Source organism: Rutilus rutilus (assembly GCF_951802725.1).
Source record: "Rutilus rutilus genome assembly, chromosome: 19".
NCBI lineage: Eukaryota > Metazoa > Chordata > Actinopteri > Cypriniformes > Leuciscidae > Rutilus > Rutilus rutilus.
Window position 1 is genome coordinate 33,222,555 of NC_140232.1, and position 26,839 is coordinate 33,249,393.

The 26,839-nt window shown below is 37.4% G+C and overlaps 1 protein-coding gene across 1 annotated transcript in view; it reads right to left on the reverse strand.

Annotated features, from left to right (window-relative positions):
- Window positions 1–10,734: 10,734 nt before the first annotated feature.
- The window catches only part of crb2b (crumbs cell polarity complex component 2b), a 38,666-nt gene continuing 22,561 nt past the window's right edge, over window positions 10,735–26,839 (reverse strand). The window contains exons 7-13 of the mRNA XM_084388602.1: window positions 25,149–26,072; window positions 22,317–22,870; window positions 20,994–21,159; window positions 18,715–19,585; window positions 16,254–16,358; window positions 14,452–14,578; window positions 10,735–13,690 (exon numbers count right to left, since the gene is read on the reverse strand). Of these exons, the coding sequence (XP_084244728.1) occupies window positions 13,469–13,690; window positions 14,452–14,578; window positions 16,254–16,358; window positions 18,715–19,585; window positions 20,994–21,159; window positions 22,317–22,870; window positions 25,149–26,072 (2,969 nt within the window). The 3' untranslated portion in view covers window positions 10,735–13,468. The remainder of the gene's footprint in view (window positions 13,691–14,451; window positions 14,579–16,253; window positions 16,359–18,714; window positions 19,586–20,993; window positions 21,160–22,316; window positions 22,871–25,148; window positions 26,073–26,839) is intronic.

Consider the following 26,839-nt stretch of genomic DNA (forward strand, 5'->3'; position numbering starts at 1 on the left):
ATTTGCATAGTCACAGCGTGTACAAATAACAAGGTCACATGAGAGACAGCCATCTTCTAACCGTATACATACTGGGAACTATATTCTCAGAAGTAGCAGTGCTTCGCCTTCTCACATTACGACATGTATTGTCTGTTCTGTCAGACATTATTCTTCCCTGTATTCTCAGAAGTAGCAGTGCTTCGCCTTCTGAGATTATAGTTCCCAGTATGTATACGGTTAGAAGATGGCTGTGTCTCATGTGACCTCGTTATTTGTACACGCTGTGACTATGCAAATCACATGTTAATAGGAAAATGTTGGCGTTATTTTGTCACTTATTGGGAGCCGTATGCTAGCTGGAGCCATTTACCTCCAGTCTTTGTGCTAAGCTAGGCTAGCGGTGGGTGCGTCAGACAGAGTTACGGCACGCACGGAGATGAGAAGGGTATGTGTGGACTTATCTAACTCTGGGGGATACGGTGAATAAGCTAAAGTCCCCAAAAGTTGGCATGTTCCTTTAACTTAGACAAAACATTTCAACATTGTCATATCCATAACCATGCCAAACACTCCAAGAGTTGTCATGACAGAAATGTCTTTACTGTCATTTTTGATCAATTTAATGCGTGCTTGATGAATAAAAGTGTTTTCTTCTCCCCCAAAAATGAGTGCAGATATAAATGTATAATACATCCAAGTTTATTTATTTTTTATTACCCAAAACCACTACATTTAATGAATTTACTAAATAACTATATGTTTAATAAATAATCGTATGTTTATTATATGTAAATGCATGTGGAAACCCACAAAAATGCTTTATATGTTTAATATAAAGATGTGGATATGGTTTAAGTGTAGCTTACATTGATATACACTTGTTCCCAGTGTCATTTGCAGGACTGAACATCCACCTGTCGCTTTCACACTACATTATAGGACACAAGTTCAGAGCATCTTCATTTGCACTTCAGACCATGTCGTCTTCAATACTTTCTCATTTGATTACTTATTTATTTATCTTTTGGAACTTGATGGACACAAAGCAACAACAACAAAAAAAGGCTGGATGACACATATACAGTGGTATAACAGTACAGATTGATGTATACAGCCTCAGGCCACCTGAGTGAGTCTAGTTCCCACACACACTTTCAGGAGGACCCTGGTGTAGAGAGGAGAGCCACACTGAAGGGCCGAATCAGTGACAGCGGTGTGTGTACGGCTGCCGTTATACCCTGAAGCGCAGACTTAATTAAACAGACCTCTCTCTCTCTCTCTCTCTTTAATGAAGTGGTCTCCTCCATCGATCCTGCTGAACATTGGGTCTCTTCCTCTGCTGGGTTGGCTGGCAGCCATTTGGCTTCGCTCTGTCAGCTCCGCGCGGCTAATTAGCTCTGTTGTTCTTTTGCCTCCCTGAGATTTCCTCCCTGTTTCATGTTGAGGAGGGAAATGCAAAGAGGGCTGGATCAGGCATATAGCAACACAACTGCCACCCGTCCTTACATCCGAAACACGCTACAGCGGAGAGACACGTCTTCATGTAAAAGAGCACTCAGTGTGTCTGTATTACTGTGTGCGGTTATATAAGCTATAGACTAACTAATGGAACTGGTGTAGAATGTTTGGACGAGAGTGTATTTTGCTTTTAATCAGTGTTGATAAGAGCTAAACATGGGGTGCGTTTTCCAAAAGCTCTGTTAGGCAACTATGGTCGTAAGTTTACATTATCAGTAGTTCAGCGAGTTTCCCGAAACCATCGTTCCAATGAACATTCGCAAACAGCATCGCAAAGTTGTGTGTTTGGAACGACAGCTCTTGTGGTTAGAAGCAGAGTTTCTTGTTTGCATGACAATGTGGACTCAATAAATCCTTATCTTGGGCAAAATAAGCAAGCTGACATTCAGTGCAATCTATATATTTTATTTTGAATGTATACAAATGTCATTTACGTCTTCTAGTTTAAGAGATTTAAAGCACAGTTTTTGAAGAGTGCGCATGTGCGTACGTGCTTAAGAACGAGCCTATGATTGAATATGGATTGGAAATAAAGCAAAATAACTGAAATTAAAAAAGAGAATTAGTCCTCAGATGCCATGTCTGTAATTTGATCTCAAACGGATTCATTAAAATAAGTTATTACTCCACCTGCGTTAACCAACGTGGTTGAACGACAGTTTTGCGACAATACGGTTTCAGGAAACAGTCGTGACTAGCTAGTTGATTTCTTCAACGATGCATCGATTTACGGATATACGGAAACTCACCAAATGAATCTGTTTGCAAACATGATATGAGGCAGGATTGGAGAACTGATTGGATAAAAAGTCTCGATATAGACACATCAGCGGTGGCCTATTCACTTTTCCAGCTGCCTATAGTTCTGGAATACTTTTCCCATAGGGATTTCAAGAACGTTTTCGTTAAGAGTTGCCATGAACTATTCCTAGGTGAATCACAGCATTACAACCTTTTATTTGAAGCAAAAATAATTTGCCAATCGGACAAAAAGAGAAAGGTATAAGACTGAGTTTTTTATACAGTATGCATGGCCGGCACCTTCAGCAGCTTTGGAGGAATAACCAGAAATAACAATATGAACATTTGGATTGAACTGGCATTCACAGTTTTACATCAGGTTTCAGTGTTTAAAGAGGCATTCTTTGCGTGTGGAGTTTAAGACAACAGCGATGACAGGAGATGTTTAAGGTTAGCTCATCTCAAGCACAGTCGCAGCAGAACTGCTTCATTCGCCACATTCACACTGAGCCAATTTAGCATCCGGGGAGCAGCATAATAATAAGATGTACAATTATATGCTGGACTGACCCGAAACCATTAGACTGAAATCGTGTCCTATGTATGTATTCAAATAAGACGAGAGGTATCTCCATATGTGGGCAAAATGAGGCCCGAGAACGACGGAAATCTGTGAATGGGCGGGAAAGAGGTTGGCGAGGTGAGGCCGCGGCTTCGCCGTCCAGCTTCATGTTAGCGAGATGGAAACTCAGGAATATTTTTATTATTATTGACGGAGGTATTTTTACCTGGTAATGAGGAAAATGAAAGGTTAGCAATTCAGCCTAAATGTGAAACTATTAAATGTTGTAAAGGTCGGATCTCATTGTGCTCAGATTTTTTATATTTCAGGCAAAATTACATTTCTCTTCTATTGTTACTAACTGTGACTCTCTTTTGTCTTATACATTTTTCTGAGAATATTTCAAATCTATTGTGTTTTTTCTTCCTTAGAGTCCTGAGGTTGCACCATGGTATCAGATAAGATGGTCAGCATGTCATTATTTCACTACTTCACAGTGGCATTACAAAGGTACACTCCAAAATAGCATGATTTAAGAGTAACTTCAAAGCTTTTCCCCCACTGAGTAACTTTAAAGGCATGAGACACACAGGCCAGTGATCGCATGTGTTTATTCTGCCCTCTGCTGGTGAAAAAGGTGCAGTGCTAGAATAGATTCATCAGGACTTCTAGACACATTAGAACGTCCTGCTCAAAGCTGCCAGATCCTAAAAAAAAATTCAAGATGCACTGATTCCAGTAAAAGGCTTCTAGTGTTTGTATGGCCTAAAGAGGAACATTACCTAGTCACTACTTAAAGCTGCTGTCCGTAACTTTTTGGGGTTAAAAATGATCCAAAATTGAGCGTCAGCGTTAGTTCTGGCAGGCCAGGTAGTCAAGACGCTGCTAATGCTGTTTGCTAACAACACTGTCCCGTCAGCTGATCTGCTCCAGCTGAGCTGCATTAGCTCGTTAACTCCCCTCGCTGCTCAATGGCCAAAGCTCAAACAAGGCGCCCTATTTAAAGCACATTCAGTTTGCTCATACATGCTTGCTGCTCGCTTCTGCTGATCTGTACGCTGGTAAAAAGTTGTTTAATTCCTTCATCTAGCTTGTTTCTCAGAAGATGGCTTAGTCATCTCTTCATAGCGCTTACACTGCAGACTGTCAAAACAGTTCAAAGTCAGATAATTCTGGGTAACAGCATGTTTTAGCTATTGCAGTCTTGAATAGTCATTTCAGTAATTAATTAATTTTTACCATAATATAATTGCTAAATTAGGGTGGCTCAGACGACACCGTTCGAGACACTCAATTTCTGTTTTTGGGGGGAATAGCTCATCTAGTCAAAATAATGTGAGAGCCCTTATGCTGCTGCTGCATCCCCTCATGCTGATAATGCTGTCTCTATATGCTGCTGCTATCTCCTCATACTGCTGCTGTCCCCTGACTTCTGCTAATTCATGAATGGTCAGGGGACTCATCTGATTATAACACATTGCAAATTATCCGTATATTCGTAGATTACTAAGCATAATTGTTAAAATAAAATCATCCTCTGTATCTCAGAGGATTGCCAGGTGTGGTTTTGTTTGGGGGGATATTTTAGCTCTCACAGTCCTAAACTGTGTGAGCGTTCCCTAATGCTGCTGCTGCTGTCCTCTGACTCTCTGCTATTTCATGGTGCTCATGAAAGGTCAGAGGACTCCCTGAACAGAGCCATACCGCCAAATTTCAATTCCGGAACATCAACTTGTTTGCAATCTATTCAATGAAAATTCTTTATTTTTATTGTCTGTGTGTTCTTGACTTAATGGACCTGACAGAAATTGAGCGTCAGCGTTAGTTCTGGCAGGCCAGGTAGTCAAGACGCTGCTAATGCTGTTTGCTAAGAACACTGTCCCGTCAGCTGATCTGCTCCAGCTGAGCTGCATTAGCTCGTTAACTCCCCTCGCTGCTCAATGGCCAAAGCTCAAACAAGGCGCCCTATTTAAAGCACATTCAGTTTGCTCATACATGCTTGCTGCTCGCTTCTGCTGCCCGCCACCTCCCCAGCTCCTCCTTATGCATAACGTGGCATTGCTTATGTCATGTTGCCTGCTCTGTTCACAGGGGGGATATTTTAGCTCTCACAGTCCTAAACTGTGTGAGCGTTCCCTAATGCTGCTGCTGTCCTCTGACTCTCTGCTATTTCATGGTGCTCATGAAAGGTCAGAGGACTCCCTGAACAGAGCCATACCGCCAAATTTCAATTCCGGAACATCAACTTGTTTGCAATCTATTCAATGAAAATTCTTTATTTTTATTGTCTGTGTGTTCTTGACTTAATGGACCTGACAGAAATACATTTTTGAGCAAGTACATAACCAGCCAGTGTTCAAAACTCTCTGCTTGCCGTAGCTCGACTCAAACCGGTAAGCTTGTAATAATGTCTTTAACTCCAGTGGTACTGGTGGATTTCCGCGGGACATTCGAGCATGTGTTTGCGTCATTACGTCACATCTGTCCACATAAAGAAGAGTCTCGGCTAGTCTATGAGTGTGAGGATGCTGGAGATTTATAGACTTTTCTCACAGCACTTGATATAATTAAACTTATCAATTTGATGGCGGATCCAGAAAGGTTCCAACGACAATCACCAGTGACAGCTGGAGATTCACCCGTTGTAAATGCAAAAGACTTCAGATCGGCTACAGAAAAAAAGAGACAGCAACCGGCCCGTGCAAAAACAAGGATAAATATCGGAAGGGCATTAAATGTCACGCAATGCTGATGTTGTTAACATTAACAATTTGAGAACAAAGTATAATTTGCACGGTTTGACGTGATATGATAAGTGATCGTTAGATTTAATCAGCGTGATTTACTGCAATGCTTTTTTCCCCTTAGTTGGTCAGAACAAAAGTGGATGTTCAGACGACATTTTCCGGTGAAAATTCTTATGTCGTCATACTTCCAAAAAGTAGAATCTGTGATTGCGAATGCCAGGATCCACACCGGCGGCGACTGACAGCCACACATTCTCCTCAAAACATTGGGTTCATCCGCGCTGTGCCGTGCCGAGGCACAACCCACGTAAAGTTGATAATTCTGCGAATAACTGCAATTGCAGATTTCGAACAGAGATGGCGACAAAGAGGAAAAACTACGGACTGTAGCTTTAAAGACATTTATTTTAGTAGGGCATATCAAATGGAATTCTATGTTATATTCAGTTCCATTAGGCTATATTTAATAGACTGAATGGGTGGGTCAGTTACATTGTATCAACCTGGGCAAATTGGTGCCAGTCAAAGCCGGTCACAATTAATAGCCTAAAGCATATTGTCACTGCAAATAGGCTTCCCAACTAATATAAATCAATATTAATATCTAATAGTAGGCCTAAATTTGTCTCTCTTCCTCGTGTCCCTCATCTGCTGTCCTGCGACAGATCAATAACTGCATGGTCACCCTACTTCCAACATCTGCAACTGTATAAATATCATGCAGTTTAAGCTACTAGAATTTTATTGTAAAAAGTGCTGTGCCTGAAGGAAAAATATGCACATCTATAGGGTCGCTTTTATCTTCCACAAGCCTGTCTGAGAATACGGTTCTTCTGCAGGAATTTCCAAGCTCCACGTGTGTCATCACAACGACATCCCTCAGTTTACCTCAAACACATTCGCAAATGAACGACCAATGCCTGTATGTTTATAAAATCCCTCAATCATCCGCGTATTCCCCTCAGTATCAATGCGAGTGCTGTTCTACGGCTGACAGCCCCAGAGGAACGCACCTCTAATCATGGCAGGGTGTCTGAACGCAAACACCGAGAATGACATCCCGTGCCAACAATGCACATCCGACACTTCTCTCTCCCTCCAGATCCCTCCTCTGCATTGTTTTCCACGCTTGTCTCCCGGCAGCGGCAGCGTTTCCCTCTCTTAGTGTCAATTAAAAGAGTGAACTCTCTGCATTTGTCAACATATCATCTCCGGGCCCCGGCGTGACGCGCCGATGATTTGTCGGTTCTTCCTGACACGGTGTGGGAGACGGTGATCTCCCTCATTAGAGACAGAGCGAGAGCCATCATATCTGACATGATACTTACCAGCTGAAACCCCTCCACCCTCATCCATGAGTCTGTCAGGCCTGTCATATCAAGCCCCCCCATCTCTCTCTCTCTCTCTCTCTCTCTCTCTCTCAGGGAAAAGTGTGCAGCGCATCCACAAAGAGTGAGAGAACAGGCTTTTTATTGGGGTCTTTCAAAAAGTGAAGGATTTGGACGAAGATCTCATATAGTTGAATCTCACGAATCCTGTTGACCTTTTCATATTTCACCCCAAACTGAAAAGAAAAATGTCGAAAATTAAGCCTTTTAGTAGCCTACCATTAAGTACAACTTTACAATAAGGTCTCATTTGTTAACATTTGTTTATTACCACAGTCAGTCTGAATACTCATTTCTGATTGGTTGGAAGGTGTGCATTAAAACCATTGAATGCACAGGTAGTTCCAGTCAGTTTAATCACTGTTCTATATTAATGCATATACACACACACACACACAGAGAGAGAGAGAGATCCCGCTCTGCACACACAGAAACATAGGAGCACAGAAACTTATCAACGTTAAAATAGCTTTGCTGCTGAATTGCTACATTATATTTCTCAGCAATTAGGGGTTAATTTTGAAGGAATTAAACTTACAGCTTCATTGTTATTAGAAAGAGACACTTTTTGCCTAACTCTTTTATATGAGTACTGTGAATTTCGGACATACTTCATTTGTCAGATACTGTTTTTTGCCTAATATAGGCTATAGTAGGGAAGCATGTGATTTCGGATGCAGCCATAGACTTCCATACATTTTTTTATATAAGTAAAGTGATGTAAGTGAGTAGTGTAATATAAGTGAGTAATGTGATGTGAGTAAAGTGAGTAATGTGATGTGAGTAGTGTAATATAAGTATGTGATGTGAGTAAAGTGAGTAATGTGATGTGAGTAAAGTGAGTAATGTGATGTGAGTAGTGTAATATAAGTGAGTGATGTGATGTGAGTAAAGTGAGTAATGTGATGTGAGTAAAGTGAGTAATGTGATGTGAGTAGTGTAATATAAGTGAGTGATGTGATGTGAGTAAAGGGAGTAATGTGATGTGAGTAGTGTAATATAAGTGAGTAATGTGATGTGAGTAAAGTGAGTAATGTGATGTGAGTAGTGTAATATAAGTGAGTGATGTGATGTGAGTAAAGTGAGTAATGTGATGTGAGTAAAGTGAGTAATGTGATGTGAGTAGTGTAATATAAGTGAGTGATGTGATGTGAGTAAAGTGAGTAATGTGATGTGAGTAAAGTGAGTAATGTGATGTGAGTAGTGTAATATAAGTGAGTGATGTGATGTGAGTAAAGGGAGTAATGTGATGTGAGTAGTGTAATATAAGTGAGTAATGTGATATGAGTAAAGTGAGTAATGTGATGTGAGTAAAGTGAGTAATGTGATGTGAGTAGTGTAGTATGAGTAATGTGATGTGAGTAAAGGGAGTAATGTGATGTGAGTAAAGTGAGTAATGTGATGTGAGTAAGTGAGTAATGTGATGTGAGTAAAGTGAGTAATGTGATGTGAGTAGTGTAGTATGAGTAATGTGATGTGAGTAAAGTGAGTAATGTGATGTGAGTAGTGTAATATGAGTAATGTGATGTGAGTAAAGTGAGTAATGTGATGTGAGTAAAGTGAGTAATGTGATGTGAGTAGTGTAGTATGAGTAATGTGATGTGAATAAAGTGAGTAATGTGATGTGAGTAGTGTAGTATGAGTAATGTGAGTAATGTGATGTGAGTAGTGTAATATGAGTAATGTGATGTGAGTAAAGTGAGTAATGTGATGTGAGTAAAGTGAGTAATGTGATGTGAGTAATGTGATGTGAGTAGTGTAGTATGAGTAATGTGATGTGAGTAAAGTGAGTAATGTGATGTGAGTAATGTGATGTGAGTAGTGTAGTATGAGTAATGTGAGTAATGTGATGTGAGTAGTGTAATATGAGTAATGTGATGTGAGTAAAGTGAGTAATGTGATGTGAGTAAAGTGAGTAATGTGATGAGTAAAGTGAGTAATGTGATGTGAGTAAAGTGAGTAATGTGATGTGAGTAGTGTAGTATGAGTAATGTGATGTGAGTAGTGTAGTATGAGTAATGTGATGTGAGTAGTATGAGTAATGTGAGTGATGTGAGTAGTGTAATATGAGTAATGTGATGTGAGTAAAGTGAGTAATGTGATGTGAGTAAAGTGAGTAATGTGATGTGAGTAGTGTAGTATGAGTAATGTGAGTAATGTGATGTGAGTAGTGTAATATGAGTAATGTGATGTGAGTAAAGTGAGTAATGTGATGTGAGTAAAGTGAGTAATGTGATGTGAGTAGTGTAGTATGAGTAATGTGAGTAATGTGGTGAGTAGTGTAATATGAGTAATGTGATGTGAGTAAAGTGAGTAATGTGATGTGAGTAAAGTGAGTAATGTGATGTGAGTAGTGTAGTATGAGTAATGTGATGGGAGTAGTGTAGTATGAGTAATGTGAGTAATGTGATGTGAGTAGTGTAATATGAGTAATGTGATGTGAGTAAAGTGAGTAATGTGATGTGAGTAAAGTGAGTAATGTGATGTGAGTAGTGTAGTATGAGTAATGTGAGTAATGTGATGTGAGTAGTGTAATATGAGTGATGTGAGTAAAGTGAGTAATGTGATGTGAGTAGTGTAATATGAGTAATGTAATGTGAGTAAAGTGAGTAATGTGATGTGAGTAGTGTAATATAAGTGAGTAATGTGATGTGAGTAAAGTGAGTAATGTGAGTAAAGTGAGTAATGTGAGTACTGTAATATAAGTGAGTAATGTGATGTGAGTAGTGTAATATGAGTAATGTAATGTGAGTAAAGTGAGTAATGTGATGTGAGTAGTGTAATATAAGTGAGTAATGTGATGTGAGTAATGTGAGTAATGTGAGTAAAGTGAGTACTGTAATATAAGTGAGTAATGTGATGTGAGTAGTGTAATATAAGTGAGTAATGTGATGTGAGTAAAGTGAGTAATGTGATGTGAGTAGTGTAATATAAATGAGTAATGTAATATAAGTGAGTGATGTGATGTGAGTAGTGTAATATAAGTGAGTAATGTGATGTGAGTAAAGTGAGTAATGTGAGTAAAGTGAGTACTGTAATATAAGTGAGTAATGTGATGTGAGTAGTGTAGTATGAGTAATGTGATGTGAGTAAAGTGAGTAATGTGATGTGAGTAGTGTAATATTAGTGAGTAATGTGATGTGAGTAGTGTAATATAAGTGAGTAATGTGATGTTAGTAGTGTAATATAAGTGAGTATAACTTAGATACTATAAAAGAATAGCAGAGTCCACATATATTTTATAACAATAAAGGCACAGAGAAACAATATCACCGGAAACACTTTCAGAATGATTTTTTTTCCAGCTGATCAAAGATTAAAACAATCAAAGCCAATCAGAATCCATCCTGCTTTAAAGAGCTCGAGCATTCAAAGCGGCAGACGACAAAAGAATAAACTTCTTAAAATAAACTGAACAATTTCGTCCGTAGTTATCGTTATTGTTCTTGGTGTGAACGGCCTTAAGAATCACTTCTTTTTTCAATGACTTAAAACATCATTTCAGCATATATTGTGTTCATGGTTTATGAAATAAAATGAAAGCATGTCTTTTGTGAAATGGCCAATAATGAGTTGAGGAGGTGTCAAATGTTTTCTTTAAGGGAGTTTCTCTCTGTGGAATGTTATGTGTGACTCATTATCTGATGTGTGGAGATCGTTGGTTAAATTCAACATTTACTTACATAATCAAAATCAAAAGTTGTATCTGATAATATTTAATGGACTTGAGCTGACATGAACTAGCAATGAACAGCTGTATTTTTAACTAACATTAACAAAGGTTAATAAATACTTGTGTTGCTCTTCTGCCAATTAACCAACATTAATTAATAGAACCTTATTGAACAGTTACATTTTACTTATTCCCTTCATACATGTATTAAGAATCACAGATTGAATGAAAAATGATCAAATTTAATATAGCAAAAAAAAAAAAAAAAAAAGGTAATGAGCTCAGCTGAAATAAAATGACATACAATACTTTTAATTTGATGATGTGTTTTTCAGCCACTCAAACATTCAGTAATGTCACAATATAAAATGATGGTTTCATCATAGATTTAAAAATGTACATCAAGTAGAAAGAAACAGTAAATGACACGACATAATATAAAAACATACAAATACAGTCATCACATCTCACAGTAATACTGTAACAGCAGAGACACACAATACTGTATCTGTCAATCCAGTGGAAACACATCAAGTGGATTTGAACCCAAATACTGACCGTGTTTATACAGAAAACTTCTTCTCTACAGCGTCACTAACTCCTCTAACATCAGTCCAGTGTAGAACAAAACTACTCACAAAACACATTTGATAAAAACCTTGCTAAAGGAAATGAAGAGGAAAAAAGTGGATTCTGAAAACAAAATTCTTGATTTTTGGGGTATATTAGCAAGGCACACAGTGTATGCTTCAACCAATTTTTATATTATATAAAACACATGCCTGTATTTAAAAGGCCTTTTTGACATGCAAACTGCTTTGGACAGCAATGCGTTGACTTTGTGTAAAATATCTTTCTCTTCTTTACAATCATTAATAAAATATAGCATTTCAGCTTTAGTATTTGTGTCTCATTTTCAATTATATCATGTTATCATAAATAGATGCTTTTCATTACACATGAGGAAGAAAAATATGAAACGATGGCCACATTTAGGTACAGTATCAGTGTATTTACACCTTTATCCACAAGCTACACTGTACACAAGTGCCGTGAATGAAACCCTGATAACTGTAGTTCTCATCAAACCATCATTCTCACTGAAACACAGAGCAGAACTAAAACATCTGGCATGAAAACATCACAGACAGACACTTATATCGTCGTCTTGGTTTTCAAAACGTTTTCATGTAATGTTATTTTTAGCAGGTTTGTACTAAGTACTAATGTAGTAAGACAGTGATATTAAAAGACCTTGATTGATAATGATGATGCATTCTATATATGTGACCCTGGACCACAAAACCAGTCACATGGGTAATTTTTTTTCAATTGAGATGAATACAGGAATAAATAAGCTTTCCATTGATGTGTGGTTTGTTAGGATATGACAATATTTGGCTGAGATACGACTATTTGAACATCTGGAATCTGAGGGTGCAAAAAAATCGAAACATTGAGAAAATCTCCTTTAAAGTTGTACATTTATGTTGGCGATTGTGCTGCATTCACTCACAAAAATACATGTTTTATATATTTACGGTAGGAAATTTACTAAATATCTTCATGGAACATGATCTTTACTTAATATCCTAATGGTTTTTGGCATAAAAGAAAAATCGATAATTTTGACCCATACAGTGTATTGTTGGCTATTGCCGCAAATATACCCGTGCGACATGTGACTGGTGACGTGATCCAGGGTCACATATAAGCCAACAGATGTGTTTATGAACAACCTTATTAATAAAACATACAATGTACAGACAAACAGATAAACCCAGAATATGAACACAATGCGCTAACGTGCATGTTAAGCATATTCCCATAGAAATGCTTGATGTGCAATTTAATGCATCATAAATAACGTGTATATTGACTTTGATTTTTAAAAATCGCAGTCTTTGGACATTAGGACACGTTCAGCACTCTTCAAGGTAAGTGTTTTAGATTGTCCCGCTGTTTTTAGCTGTATATGGATCGCAAGCGCCCGAAACTGTGTTTGTTCACGTCTTTGTCTTTCTTCTTTAGAGAGATAATCTAAGTTTTAGTGGCTTGACACGGAGGATTGACAGGCCTGGGATCAGTCTGAAAACTATGAATGAAACAATGATTCTATGTATGGAAAGTGGTCACAGTTTATATTTCTCGGTTTATACAAAAAATGTAGATTTTTTTTAGATCAAGATTCAGTACATTAACTTGAGAAGCAAAATGACTTGGATTTTAAGTCTTGCTTTCTGAAGAAAATCATCAAAATGAATTGAGATTTTGTGCTTAAAACGATTTCTACAGTCTTTTCGGCAAATATTCATGACCTAAAATTCCACGAAAGTCTATGTATTCATGTAAAATATAAGTTTCTGGGTTTGTTTGTTTTTCCAAACCGTTTCCAGACCTGGAAATTGCTATTTTAAAAATCTATCACTTCTATGCCAGATTTTTCACGACCGTCCAAACCCTGAAACAAGATTATTGTTCTTATCTCATGGACAGATTTTTCTTGTCTTGATTTAAGCATAAAATTACTTAATTTTGATAATTTTATCAGTAAAAAAGACTTCAGATATTAAGTAATTTTTCTTCTCAAGTAACTGGAACTCTCAAGTTAGGTATTTGTAGAGGAAAGCAAGACAAAAACTCTCTTTTTTTTGCCGTGCACATTGGCTGTAGATGATAATGTCCCGAGCTGAAGTACAGTAGTCCACTGCTTTCTTTTTAGTGGAGAACGCCAGGTTTTTCTCCTCTATCCCTCCACTGAAGGCACACGAAGCTTTGCTCAACGTGCCTCGACTCATAACAGCCACTCCTGTTGGCTTTGCCTCTCTCATATGTCATGATGAGGGTGAGATGCGTGTCAGATGAGTCTTTCTTCTGGAGGCACTTTGAGCACGCTGCCCATCTCTAGCCGAGCTCCTGCGACCTCCTGTTGACTGGGGCTGTACGTTCCCTCAGACTGGCGTTTCTTCCGGGTGGTGAGAACCAGGCAAACCAATCCCAGTGCTCCCAGCAGGACAGCGAGACACGCCAGCGGGACGGCCACCAGCAGCCACGGCTCGTGCTCCTTCTGCAGCTGCTTCTACAGGAGCACACGGAGAACATTACAGCCCTGGCATTCACTCATTGCAGGACATGTGGACAAAATCGCAGAATCATACACACAAAAATAGAACGAATTTCTGAAAAAATACAATATTTCTTAGGGCCCTGTTATTGTAAATATTTTTAATATGATATTAAATTGTTACACTTTTATGAATTCAATTGATTAGATATGCTGTTTGATTTAAAAAAAACTTAAAGTGTAATTACTCCATTAAAATGAAATCAAGAAAAAATCGAATGGAAAACATGGAATTTGAAAAATAAAAAAAATAAAAAAATGTTTTGTTAAACTTTTCCTAAAATGTAATTTTTGTTAAACTTTTATTAAAGTGCTGTTAAACGGCATTCGTTACTAAAATTTTATTTAACCATTAAAATGAAATACCGAAAAATTAAAACAGAAAAAACTATAACCCAGAAAAACTGAAATTTTTACTCAAAATATTTTTTTTTTATTTAATCCAGAAATGTTTTTATTTCGATTTCATAGAGCCCTAAAAGAGTCATTTTTGTTAAACTTTTAATAAATTGTTGTTAAATTGTATATGTTCCAAGATTTAAATTAATAAGGCATGGTTATATTAACAAGGGAAAAAAAACTAATCCAGAAAAATGTAAACAGAAAAAAAAAAGAATTTGGGAAAATTGACAAACAGATTTGGTAGGGCCCTAGAAGATGGATGAAACAAAAGGCCGAAGCATTAACCAGCTGAACGACGAGAAGCAAGATCTCACCGTGTTCTCACAGTTTTCTCCGCTGACGTTCGACACACACTCACAGAGGTAGTGATTGGCTCTGTTCACACACGTGCCTCCATTAAGACACGGGTCCGACTCACATTCATCTATATCCACTTCACATCTGGAAAACAAAAAGTCCTCAGTCTAACTATCGTTTACACATTTCCGCTTTTTTGTGCCAAGAATTGTATATCTACATTAAAAGATACCACTATTAAAGTGACGAATCAAAGCTAAAGCAGCTTTTTCTCCGGTAGACTTATATAAACCTGATTACAGATGCAGAGCAAACAAGCAGATTGTTGCACCATTTATATTTTGCAATATAGAGCAAAGTTGACAGACATTTGTGTGCGAATCTGGCAAATTCAATATTTTTCCTGTATAAGCATGATTTGTTTCTGAATAAACATCCTCTGTTGCACTGTTATTGTTACTAAGATTACAAGTATTAAGTCATTTTTGTTCATTGAAATAAAGCTGGAATAAAAAAATAATAATAAAAAAATATATATATATATATGAGATTTTTTTTATTTTAAATGATGCCTATAAACTGAAATAAGTTGAAGTAATTAATATAACAAAACTAAAACTGAAATAAAAATAGATTAAAGCTAAATATGAAAAAAAAGAATAAAATAAAATAGGCTATAAATGAAAAAAAAATTAGAAATGCTGCCTATAAACTGAAATAAATAAGTTGAAGTTGAAGTACTAAAATGATCAAAACTTGGTACAAATAATTTTTTTAAGCTAAATAGTTTTTTTTTTAAATGACCAAAAAGTATAATAAAATTACTAAAAACATTAAAATAAAATTCAAATGAAAAGTGAAAATATAAAAATAAAAGCCAATTCAAAATATTAATGAATAGACAAACCACATGTATTTATACAATACAGATTGTTGCAAAGCAGCTTCACATTAATAAATAGGCAATGAACTAAATTAATGCTGCAAAATTCATTTTTAAATTATAGAACGGATTAAATTTCAGCTCTACAGAAGACAATAGTGTCATTATTCTGCTCAACTTATATAGTTCAATACGTGTCAAAGTTCCAAAGTTGATCATTTATGAAATAATCTCAATTCAGCAGCTCTAGAGAAGATAACAGTGTCAAGATTAAGATCAGTTCAGTTCATTAACGGTGGCAATGCTGCAACGTACAGTACATCAGTTATGAAGAAAACAGTAACATTTTAATATAGCACTGCTTTGTTGGCACTGAAACGATAATTCTTTCAAACGCTAGTCGTCTTCTTACAAGTCCCTTGAATACATTGAAAGGAGTGTTGATCCAGGGACATGTTTGGGTAAAGCATAAGTCCATTAGGCGTAATAATCCGCACATGATGAGTGTGTGTGTGTGTGTGTGTGTGTGTGTGTGTGTGTGTGTGTGTGTGAGTGAGTGCGTGTGTGTGAGTGCGTGCGTGTGTAAGTGTGTGTGTGTGAGTGTGCGTGTGCGTGTGCGTGTGTGTGTACTTGTACAACTATCTTTGTGAGGACCAGTTTGAGTTTTAGACCATTGGAGTGAGGACAAAGAGAGTAAAGTGAGGACATTATCTGAGACCCCTGTTTGAGGCCTGTTTGAGGGTCAAGACTTGGTTTTAGGGATAAGGTTATAATGAGGTTAAGGGTCGGTTTAGGGTCAGGGGTCGGGTTAGGCACTTAGTTGTGATGGGTAAGGTTAGGGTAAGCGGCTGGAGATTGCTTTGCGTCAATGAATGTCCTCATAAAGATAGATGTACAAGAAAGTGTGTGTGTGTGTGTGTGTGTGTAGGATCTCACCTCTCTCCGCTGAAGCCTGGTCTGCAGGTACAGTTCCTTCCCCAGGATCCCTCAGTGCAAACGCCTCCATTCTCACAGTCTGAATCCACAACACACTGACGCCATCTGATGACACACACTGAATTATCAATGATCAATAAAAGAAATGACACACTCTCAGGAAAAATGGTACAAAATCTGTCACTGGGACGGTACCCTTTCAAAAGGTTCCAATATGTACCATTTAGGTACTAATACGTGCACTATTGGTACCAATATGAACCTCTGAGATACTAATATGCACACTTTAGGTACAGAGATGCAGCATTCGAAAGGGTTCCACCGCAGTCACAGCTTTTGTACCTTTTTTCTGAGAGTGCATAATCCATAATGTGAAAATACAACAAGGCGTTATAGATATTAAACTCAATCAGACCAGTGTCCTTTTCTTTGAATATGGATCAATTGGTTCCCAGATAAACTCGGCACAAATCTTCTAAGCAAACTTGAAGTTCCTCCAGCAGTGCTGATTAATAGAGTAACGCATTTGACTTTTCAAGCCTCGCTAACGGGGTTATCATTCAAGTCGATGAAGATTTAAATAGGCAAAAGCTTAAGTGTCTATGTTCGGATCAATATTGCAGTGATTATTAGCCTGTTATATGTTTGGCAACAGTTCTTCTAACCGTCATTGATGGAGTGTGTAGCTTTTAATTGCTTAATCACTCATGTATGAGGAAACATGATGGTCATATTCCTGGATGACAATGTCAAGATTCATCAGACTCAGATTGTGAAAGAATGTTTATGAGAAGCATGAAGCATGAATCGTCTCCTAAATTCTCTGAAAGTGTTTGTGATGTGCTGGAGGAGACTTTACAGAGAGCTGGACTCTTGCATTGACAATACAACATTTACCTTGTGATGGAAATTAATGTTGTGATGTTAAGAGGTGCATCAATTTTTGGTCAAGATCTTGAATGCGCAGGACGATTCATTTGTTCGGCCGTAAAATAAGTGATTATGTCAAAATTCCCTATAAAATTATTTAATAATTCCCTTTGAGCTAAATGTACCCGTTTCCCTTACAGAGAGATTGTAAAACTAATCTTAATCGAGCGGTTTAGTCCGAAATTTCTTTTTAAATAATATCTTCATTTGTGTTTTAAAGATGAACGAAAGTCTTAAAGTGATATTTCACCCAAAACTGAAAATTGTCATCAATTACTCGCTCTCATGTCGTTCAAAATCTGGAAGTTTAACTTGATCTCCTAAAACTAAAACTGAAATAAAAAAATTAAAACTATTTTTGAGAAAAAAAACTAATAAAAATTACAAAATAATAAACTTACTAAAACTTTAACTAAAAGTAAAATTAAATGGAAGATATAAAATAAAAACTATATTCAAAATATTAATAAGAACTATAATAAGAAGCAGCAAATCATCATATTAGAATGATTTCTGAAGGATCATGTGACACTGAAGACTGGAGTAATGATGATGAAAATTCAGCTTTGATCACAGTAATAAATTACAGTTTAACAATATATTCACATAGAAAACAGCTATTTAAAATTGTAATTATATTTCACAATATTACTGTTTGTACTGTATTTTTGATAAAATAAATGCAGCCTTGGTGAGCAGAAGAGACTTCTTTCAATATATATACGTGTGTGTGTGTGTGTGTGTGTGTGTGTGTGTGTGTATTAGCCAAGTGTCAAGCTAAACAAGTAAGCATTCAAAGATCAGGGGCCGGTTGCATAAACCTCTGAGTCTAGTCTTACAAGTTATACTTCCATTTTTTCTCTTTAAGGCCGTGTGTCCACCAAAACGCTGAAAACGCTAGGCACTCTGCTGAAAACACCTAGCTATGAGCGCTTGAGAGCGTTTTGCCACCTTTGCGTTTTTTTCAGTTGAGACGCTTTGCTTGTTATGATACGGAATATCCGCGAAAGTGTTACTAGTATCTCATTTCACACATAGTTTGTTTCTGTGTTGATTCTATATTAAAATGTCGATACATTGTAACGTATTTTCTCTGGCTCTTGTTTTAAATGATTTTGTTCTGTTATTATGCTTGTTGTAGTCGTCTGTTGACGTTGTATAAGCAGAATGTGGCGGTTGGTCGGTGTGGTATTAGTCCCGCCCCTCCTCCACTGTGATTGGACGGTTGGGTAAAGTGACAGTGATGAGCGCTGCGTTTTACCCAAAGTTGAACATTCTTCAACTCTCGGCGACCAGTAAAAAAAAAACGCTTTGATGGACACACGGCCTAAGACTGTTCATAGCTTTTTAAAATCAGTTACATAAAAAAAACGTAGATTGGCCTAATTTGATTCCGAAAAGGAAGATTGCTTTTGTCTGACTGCCCCAGACTGACTGCTAGTGGGTCATGCTAGAACTTTAGACACTGTGTTAACATAATGGCTGTTTCTGCAACCGGCCCCGGGCCCCATCATCTGCAGACATCACTCACTGGCAGGACGGGCCCGTGTGAGCAGGTGGACAGACGCAGGTGTATCCCAGGACCGTCTTCACACACGAGCCTCCGTTCTCACAGCGATGCTCCTGGCACCCGTCCACCTCCTCCTGGCAGTTCTTCCCAGCGTATCCATCAGGACACTCGCACACGTAGTCCCCGGGCAGATCCCGGCACACGCCGAAGACACAGGGCTGTTGGACACACTCGTCCACGTTCTCCTCGCAGCGTTCGCCCGTCCATCCCGGGACACATGTGCAGGCGAAGAGATTGAAGAGGTCCGTGCAGGAGCCGTTGTTCAGGCAAGGCTCGGAAACACACACGGGGGAGCCGGAGCATCCCAGCTGAGGCTCTGCCGTCCCGCCAACTCGGATGAACTGGGACGTTTGCGGCGCCTCGTTCTCCAGGTGTCCGGAAAACGGTAAATAAACCCCACCGATCCGCACCTCTCCCAAACAGCCGGTGTAGTTCTCCGCCAGCCACACGGTGGAGGAGTTGAAGAAGTCCAAGCTGCCAGACGCCGCCAGACTGGATCCCGATATCCGACCGTCCACGGTCAGCGTCCAGCGGGACGTGGAGTTCCTCGAGACGGATGAGTAGAGCAACACCTGATGCCATTCTCCATCCGAAACGGGGACGTCGCTGGTGAAAGCGTGCACATCCAGACTGTTACCCTCACGAAACTTCACGATCAGCGAGGAGTTCAGAAGCCCCATGCAGAAGAACTCCAGCCGGTCCGAGGCGCGCAACAGCGTCCCGTTCTCCTCGCGCGTTCGCAGATCCATGGAGATCCGCATCACCGGGGACAACAGGGAGCCGTTGGCACTGAATCTCAGAGCGTTGCTCTCAAATGTGGCGTTGGCTAAACCTGGAGTGAGGAGGAGTGTGTTAACACAGGGCGTCACAAGTGTGTTAACACTTACTTGAACTAATCCAATTATTTACTTGACGTACACTGGAAATGTCAATCATTTAACAACACATTTGCATGGTCACGGTTCTCTGATGTTGGTCATGGTGCGCAAGTAAACTGATCTTTTTTATCTAGTGTTTTATTTTTAATTGTTTATATTTTAAAACTATTTTTCATATAAGGCTACATGACTGCCAAAAAAATTAATTGTGATTATTTTGTCATATATTGCAACTTAGACTGTTACCATTTGTATTATTATTATTAGTTATAACTCTAATTATAAAAAAATGACAGATATATATCACTGTTGTAAATTACAATAAAAAAATTAATTTTAAGTACTATTAAAGTTCAAAAGTACTATTCAATAAAAAATGTAAGTGATAATATAAAAAAATATTTTTACACTACAAGTTAAAATTCTACATGACTGACAAAAAATTCTATTTGAACTTTTACTGTTTTATTAGCATTATTAGTTTTAACTCTAATTATAAAAAATGAGAGAAAATATTACTGTTGTAAATTACAAAAAAAACGGACTATTCAATAAAAATGTACTTAATATTAAAATGTGTATTTTACACTAAAAGTTTAAATATTACATGCTAGCCACTAAATTATTATTTTGTCATATATTTCAATTTGAACTGTTAATGTTGTTTTTATTATTATTATTGTAACAAAAAAAATGCCAGAAATATATTACTCTTATAAATTACAATAAACTATGAAGATTCAATAAAAAAATTAAAGTTAAAATACTAATATTTATGTCTTAAATTCTCTCAATATGTTAATATTCTTTGACGCAATACTTTGAAACCCTCAAAGTTTAACATTTAAAATCATAAAGCTTTTATTTTGACAGAATACTGGTGAAATTATGTAATATTTTCAAATTGAATCCAATTGGATTCAAATCAATGAACCAAAAATTACACAATGAAAAAACAAAAACAAAACTATATTTATTTACTTTTTTTTTATGTGCTTTCCTGAAGTTCTAACATTAGAGTACTGCACTAGAAACGCCAAGATAAAAAAAATGTACACCTTTAATGCAGATACATTTCTTGAAATAAAAGTGTCTGCAAAATGCATAAATATTGAGGTTTGGGTCTGTGCATTTAACCACTAAATGTATGGGTCAAGTTCAAGAAGATTTCAAGGAAAACATCCTAGATTTTCCAACAAACTCAGAAAATGCATTGTGGGTCAAACTGACCTGAAACATAATATAAGGGGTGAATGTTTACTTTTTTCATATGACTTGTTGGGTTTCGTCTGAGTTTAGTTAAACAAAAAAAAAAACAGAATAAAACAGGGAACACTGAAGCTCAGTCAGTCAGATACTCACACTCATAACCATCAGGCAGATCCACACACTGAGTCCCGGAGTCACACGGATCGCTCACACACCACACACGCGTGTCACACGTCTTTCCAGAGAAGTTCAGCGGACAGGAGCACACAAAGTCATTCCAGATGACCCCGCATTTCCCTCCGTTCTCACAGGGCTTCATCTGCAAACACAATGTGTGATAGTACAACATCTGAGGAGTCAAAGCAAACATCAGAAAAGCGTGTAACACTCTCAGCAGAAGTTAGTACAGTAGGAAAGATTTGTTTTTGAAAGAAGTATCTTCTGTTCACCAAGGCTGCATTTATGTGATCAAAAATACAGTAAAAATAGTGAAATATTATTACAATTTAAAAAAGCTGTTTTCTATGTGAATACACAGTAAAATGTAATTTATTCCTGTGATCAAAGCTGACTTTTCTACATCATTATTCCAGTCTTCAGTGTCACATGATCCTTCAGAAATCATTCTAATATGATGATTTGCTGCTCAAGAAACATTTATTATTACTATTAATGTTAAAAACATACTTTTGTTGAAACTGTGATGCATTGTGTTTTCCCGTCTTCTTTGATGAACAGAAAGTTCATTAAGAACAGCATTTATTATGTTGGCTTGACAAATGTTAACAATATTATTGGCTCGAGATTACTGTTAGCGATGTGATAAAACATGCTAGCAACATGGTAATTCATGTTAACAATGTGTTAAAACATGTAACCAACATGTTAAGTTATGCTACTAAAATGCTAAATCATGCTAGCGACGTGTTAACCATGCCAACAACGTGCTAATTCATGTTGGAAATGAGCCAAAACATGCTAATTCATGTTAGCAACCTGTTAAACATGTTAACAACATGCTAATTCATGCTAGCAATCTGCTAAAACATTCTTATTCATGTTAAATGTGTGGAAACTTGTTAACAACATGCTAATTCATGCTAGCAATCTGCTAAAACATTCTAATTCATGTGAAATGTGTGAAAACATGTTAACAACATGTTAATTAATGCTAGAAATGTGCTAAAACATGCTAGCAATATGCTAATTCATGCTAGCAATGTGCTAAAACATGTTAACATTTTGCTAATTGATGTTAGCAATGTACTAAAACATGCTAGCAATGTGCTAATTCATGCTAGCAATATGTTAAAACATGTTAATTCATGCTAGCAGTGTTTTTCTCTTTCCACTTCACTAAATTTAAATATTATAAATGTCTTTACTGTCACTTTTGATTAATTTAATGCACCCTTGATGAATAAAAGTATACATTTCTTTAAACTGATCCCAAACTTTTGGACGGTAGTGTCTCACCTTACACGTCTGGTCGCCCACACACCCCTCCAGCACATTCGAGGAGTTTCTGGGTAAGTAGCTTGAATGCTGTGGTTTCTGGCTGATGCTCCCCGAGTACATGAACAGTTGTGTGTCGTCTATCCGGACGTCCTGCAAACAACCCTTGAAATATCCGCCCCACTGTGCAGTGTTTTCTCCTTCGGGAAGCCCACCGAGATACGCCACATCTCCCGCCTCCACCTCAAAATCAACATGACCGGCAGGAATCTGCTGCGTTTCGTTAAACACTAAAACACCTTGCTGTTTTTTAATAGCCACCAAGACCTTCTCCCCATCGGTTAGGAATCTGGAGGCGTTTATGATGGACCCGTATATCGCAATATATACTGAGCCATTTTTCAGAAAAAGAGTGAAGTAAGCTTGATTGTCATGCTGGAGCTGAAAGACCAGGCCGTCCGAATGCCGTGATCTGAGCCACAGCGACACGCTCAGGTTTGAGTCGTGCTTCTGGAGGATGGGGAACGCAGCGAAGCTTCTGTTGCGCTCGTGACTGAACGTCCATGAAGAGTGCTCTGTTGGGGAAAACGCTTAAAAGTTTTAGTGAAAAGCATCACGAGAGAAAACGTACACCTCAAAAATAAGAAAACAAGAATTTATAGTTGATAAGGCCTACTTTAGGAGACTTAAGATTTGTTTAAAGCTGCAGTCCGTAACTTTTTGGGGTTAAAAATGATCCAAAATACATTTTTGAGCAAGTACATAACCAGCCAGTGTTCAAAACTCTCTGCTTGCCGTAGCTCGACTCAAAAAGGTAAGCTTGTAATAATGTTTTTAACTCCAGTGGTACTGGTGGATTTCCGCGGGAAATTCGAGCATGTCTTTGCGTCATTACGTCACATCTGTCCACATAAAGAAGAGTCTTGGCTAGTCTATGAGTGTGAGGATGCTGGAGATTTATAGACTTTTCTCACAGCACTTGATATAATTAAACTTATCAATTTGATGGCGGATCCAGAAAGGTTCAAACGACAATCACCAACTGGAGGTTCACCCGTTGTAAAATGCACAAGACTTCGGAGCGGCTACAGAATAAAAGAGACTGCAACCAGCCCGTGCGAAAACAAGGATAATATCGGAAGGGCATTAAATGTAGTCATGCAATGCTGATGTTGTTAACATTAACAATTTGAGAACAAAGTATAGTTAACATGGTTTGATGTGGTATTATAAGCGATCGTTAGATTTAATCAGCGCAAATTACCGCAATGCTTTTTTCCCCCTTAGTTGGTCAGAACAAAAGTGGATGTTACTTGTTCAGAACATTTTCCGGTGAAAATCTTATGTTGATCATACTTCCCAAAAGTAGAATCTGTGATTGCGAACGCCAGGATCCACACCGGCGGCGACTGACAGCCGCACATTCTCCTCTAAACATCGGGTTCATCCGCGCTGTGCCGTGCCGAGGCACAACCCACGTAAAGTTGATAATTCCACGAATAACTGCAATTGCAGATTTCGAACAGAGATGGCGACAAAGAGGAAAAACTACAGACTGCAGCTTTAACGTGTGAAAAATGACTTATGAAACACAGTCCTGCCAAATTATCATTACCATGTGTTTGTACAGTAGTGTTTTGGTCATTCTCATTCTTGTTTGTTATTAATGATGAGAAACTTTTTTTGTCAGCCTCTGATTTAAAATATTTACTATTTTAAGTTAACATTTCAATAAGTGAACAACATATTTGCATGTTCATAGTTCTGTGATATTAGTTAATGGTCACAGGACATGCAGTTAAACCAATATAATATTTTTTTTAATCAATTTTATATTTCTATGATTTAGTAAATAATTAGTTTTTACTCAACTTACAAACAACCTGTAGTTTCCTCACAAAATCCAGTTTAAGGAACAGTGTTTATATGAAAAATTTAGGAACATTATAAATGCAGCATATTTACTGTCAATTTTAAACATATTTGATGTATACATTTCTATTTTTACTTTTAAAATATCATTAAAACCACATTTTTGAGTGGCAATGTATAATGGTTTCCACAAATCATCATATTAGAATGATTTCTGAAGGATCATGTGACACTGAAGACTGGAGTAATGATGCTGAAAATTCAGCTTTGATCACAGAAATAAATTACAGTTTAGCATTTATTCATATAGAAAACAGTTTTTTTTTATTATAATATTTCACAATTTTACTGTTTTTACTGTATTTTTCATCAAATAAATGCAGGCTTGGTGAGCAGAATACTTTTATTCAGCAAGGATGCATTAAATTGATCAAAAGTGACAGTAAAGTCATTTATAATGTTTGAAAAGCTTTATATTTCAGATAAATGCAGTTCTTTTGAACTTTCTATTCATCACACAATCCTGAAAAAAAAACTGTTTTCAACAATGATAATAATAATGTTTCTTGAGAAGCAAATCAGCATATTAGAATGATATCCTGTAAAAAAATAAAAAATAAAAACTTTTGAAGGGTCGTGTATAATGTTACAAAAGATTTTCTAGTTATTTTAAATTGTACAAAATATTTCACAATATTACTGTTTTTGCTGTATTTTGAAAAAAATAAATGCAGCCTTGCTTTAGTGAACAGAAGAGACTTTCACACACAAAAATTCTTCTTAAATTAAATTCATAAACAGTAGCGTGTGTGTGTGTGTAGTGTATGTATATAAATATATATTTGTTTTTTTATTAAATAGAGGCATCAAATAAGGCTTAAATTAAGGCTTACCAAATTAAGGCTTACATCTAAAAGTCATATCATTGACACATAATTTAATAATTCATTACGGCAAGCTGTTATTTAAAAGTCAGCTCACCTTCTGAACAGTTGTGTCCGTGAAACGGCGTGTGGCATTGGCACATGTAGTCGGTCCACAGATCCACACAGTGTCCTCGCTCAGAGCAGGGATCGGGACGGCACCGCTCGCTCCTCTCACAGCCCATCTGCACATACTGAGAGCTGAGGCTTCTGGGTAAAACCAGCTCAGCATCTACACGCAGATCCTCCAAACACCCGACGAACCCCGTCCCGGACGCCGTGTTGTTGAGGAACTCCTGAGGAACGCCTCCGATGTGTGTCTTCTCCAAGCCCTTCGGCTGGAAGGACAGAAGCTGGTTGTGTCCTCCATCCTCGGCGGTCTTGTTTTCTGATATCAGGGTCAGAACGAGTCTCTCATCCACACTAACAGAGACTTCATGCCAGAGGCCGTCACTGAACTCCCCGGTTAACGTCACAGCAAGCTTTAAATCTACAGATTCGGCTCTGGAGAGAAGATTCCCACCTCTCAGCTCCAGTGTAAAGAAGTGCTCTAGGCTTCCCCGGTAGAGGAGGATTGCATCTGGTAAAGTCGTCCTGAACCTCATCTGGACACTCGGCGCCTGTGATCCCGCATGCCGGCGACTCCGGTTACTGTGTGAAACCTCCAAGACCACATAACCTCCACCCGTCAAGGAGAAGGTGGTGGAGGTTTCGCATCGGTCCCCATGATAACCAGAAGGGCATGTGCAGGTGTGTCGGTGCTCCTCTCCATGCAGTGATGGCCAGCAGGTGGCGCTGTTCAGGCAGGGGTCGTTCACACACCCGGTCAGTTCGACGTCACAGTCCCGGCCGCCCCAGGGCAACTGGTCCCGCGCAGGAGGAGGACAGTAACACATGTAGTCATTAATGCCATCCTCACACCGGGCACCGTTCCGACACGGCTCGCTCTCACACTCATCCACGTCAGTCTCACACACCACACCTGCAGGGGGATCACACACACACACACACACACACACACACACACACAGGTCATGTGAGGCTTTAGACTGCTGTTCTACAAAACTGTTAGTCTTATTTAAAAGCTTTTTATATGCAACACAGTTATTCTGATCAAAATTAGGATTTAAAATGTAACATCCTGGTTTGCTTTGCTTGTTTGTAGTGCTGCACAATTCGGCAACAATTTTGTGATTATGTATCAAAATCACTATAAAGAAGAAAAAGAAAAAGAAGTGTTAATAATAATAATAATAATACATAAAATATATAATAATACTAAAGAAAAAATAAGAATTATCTCTATTGTAAAAAAACGAAGTATTTAAGTAATATAATACAAATACAAAATATAAATATATAAAAAGATAATGTTTTATTATTATTATTATTATTGATAATACAATAATAATACTATAATATTAAGTACTATTACTATTGTAATATTTCACTATAATATAAAAATTTAGTATTTAAGTAATGCAATATAAAACAAATATAATATAAAAATATAATCATACATTGTATCATTGCTGTTGTTGTTGTATATAATATAATATATATAATAATATATAATAACAATACTATAATAATAAATAAATAAAAATAATAAATAAAAAATAAGAAAAAAAAGAAATATTACTATTGTAAAAAAATTAAGTATTTAAATAATATAATATAAAAACATAAAGATAATATAAAAAGATAATAATAATATATTTTATTATTATTACTATTGTGGATCATATA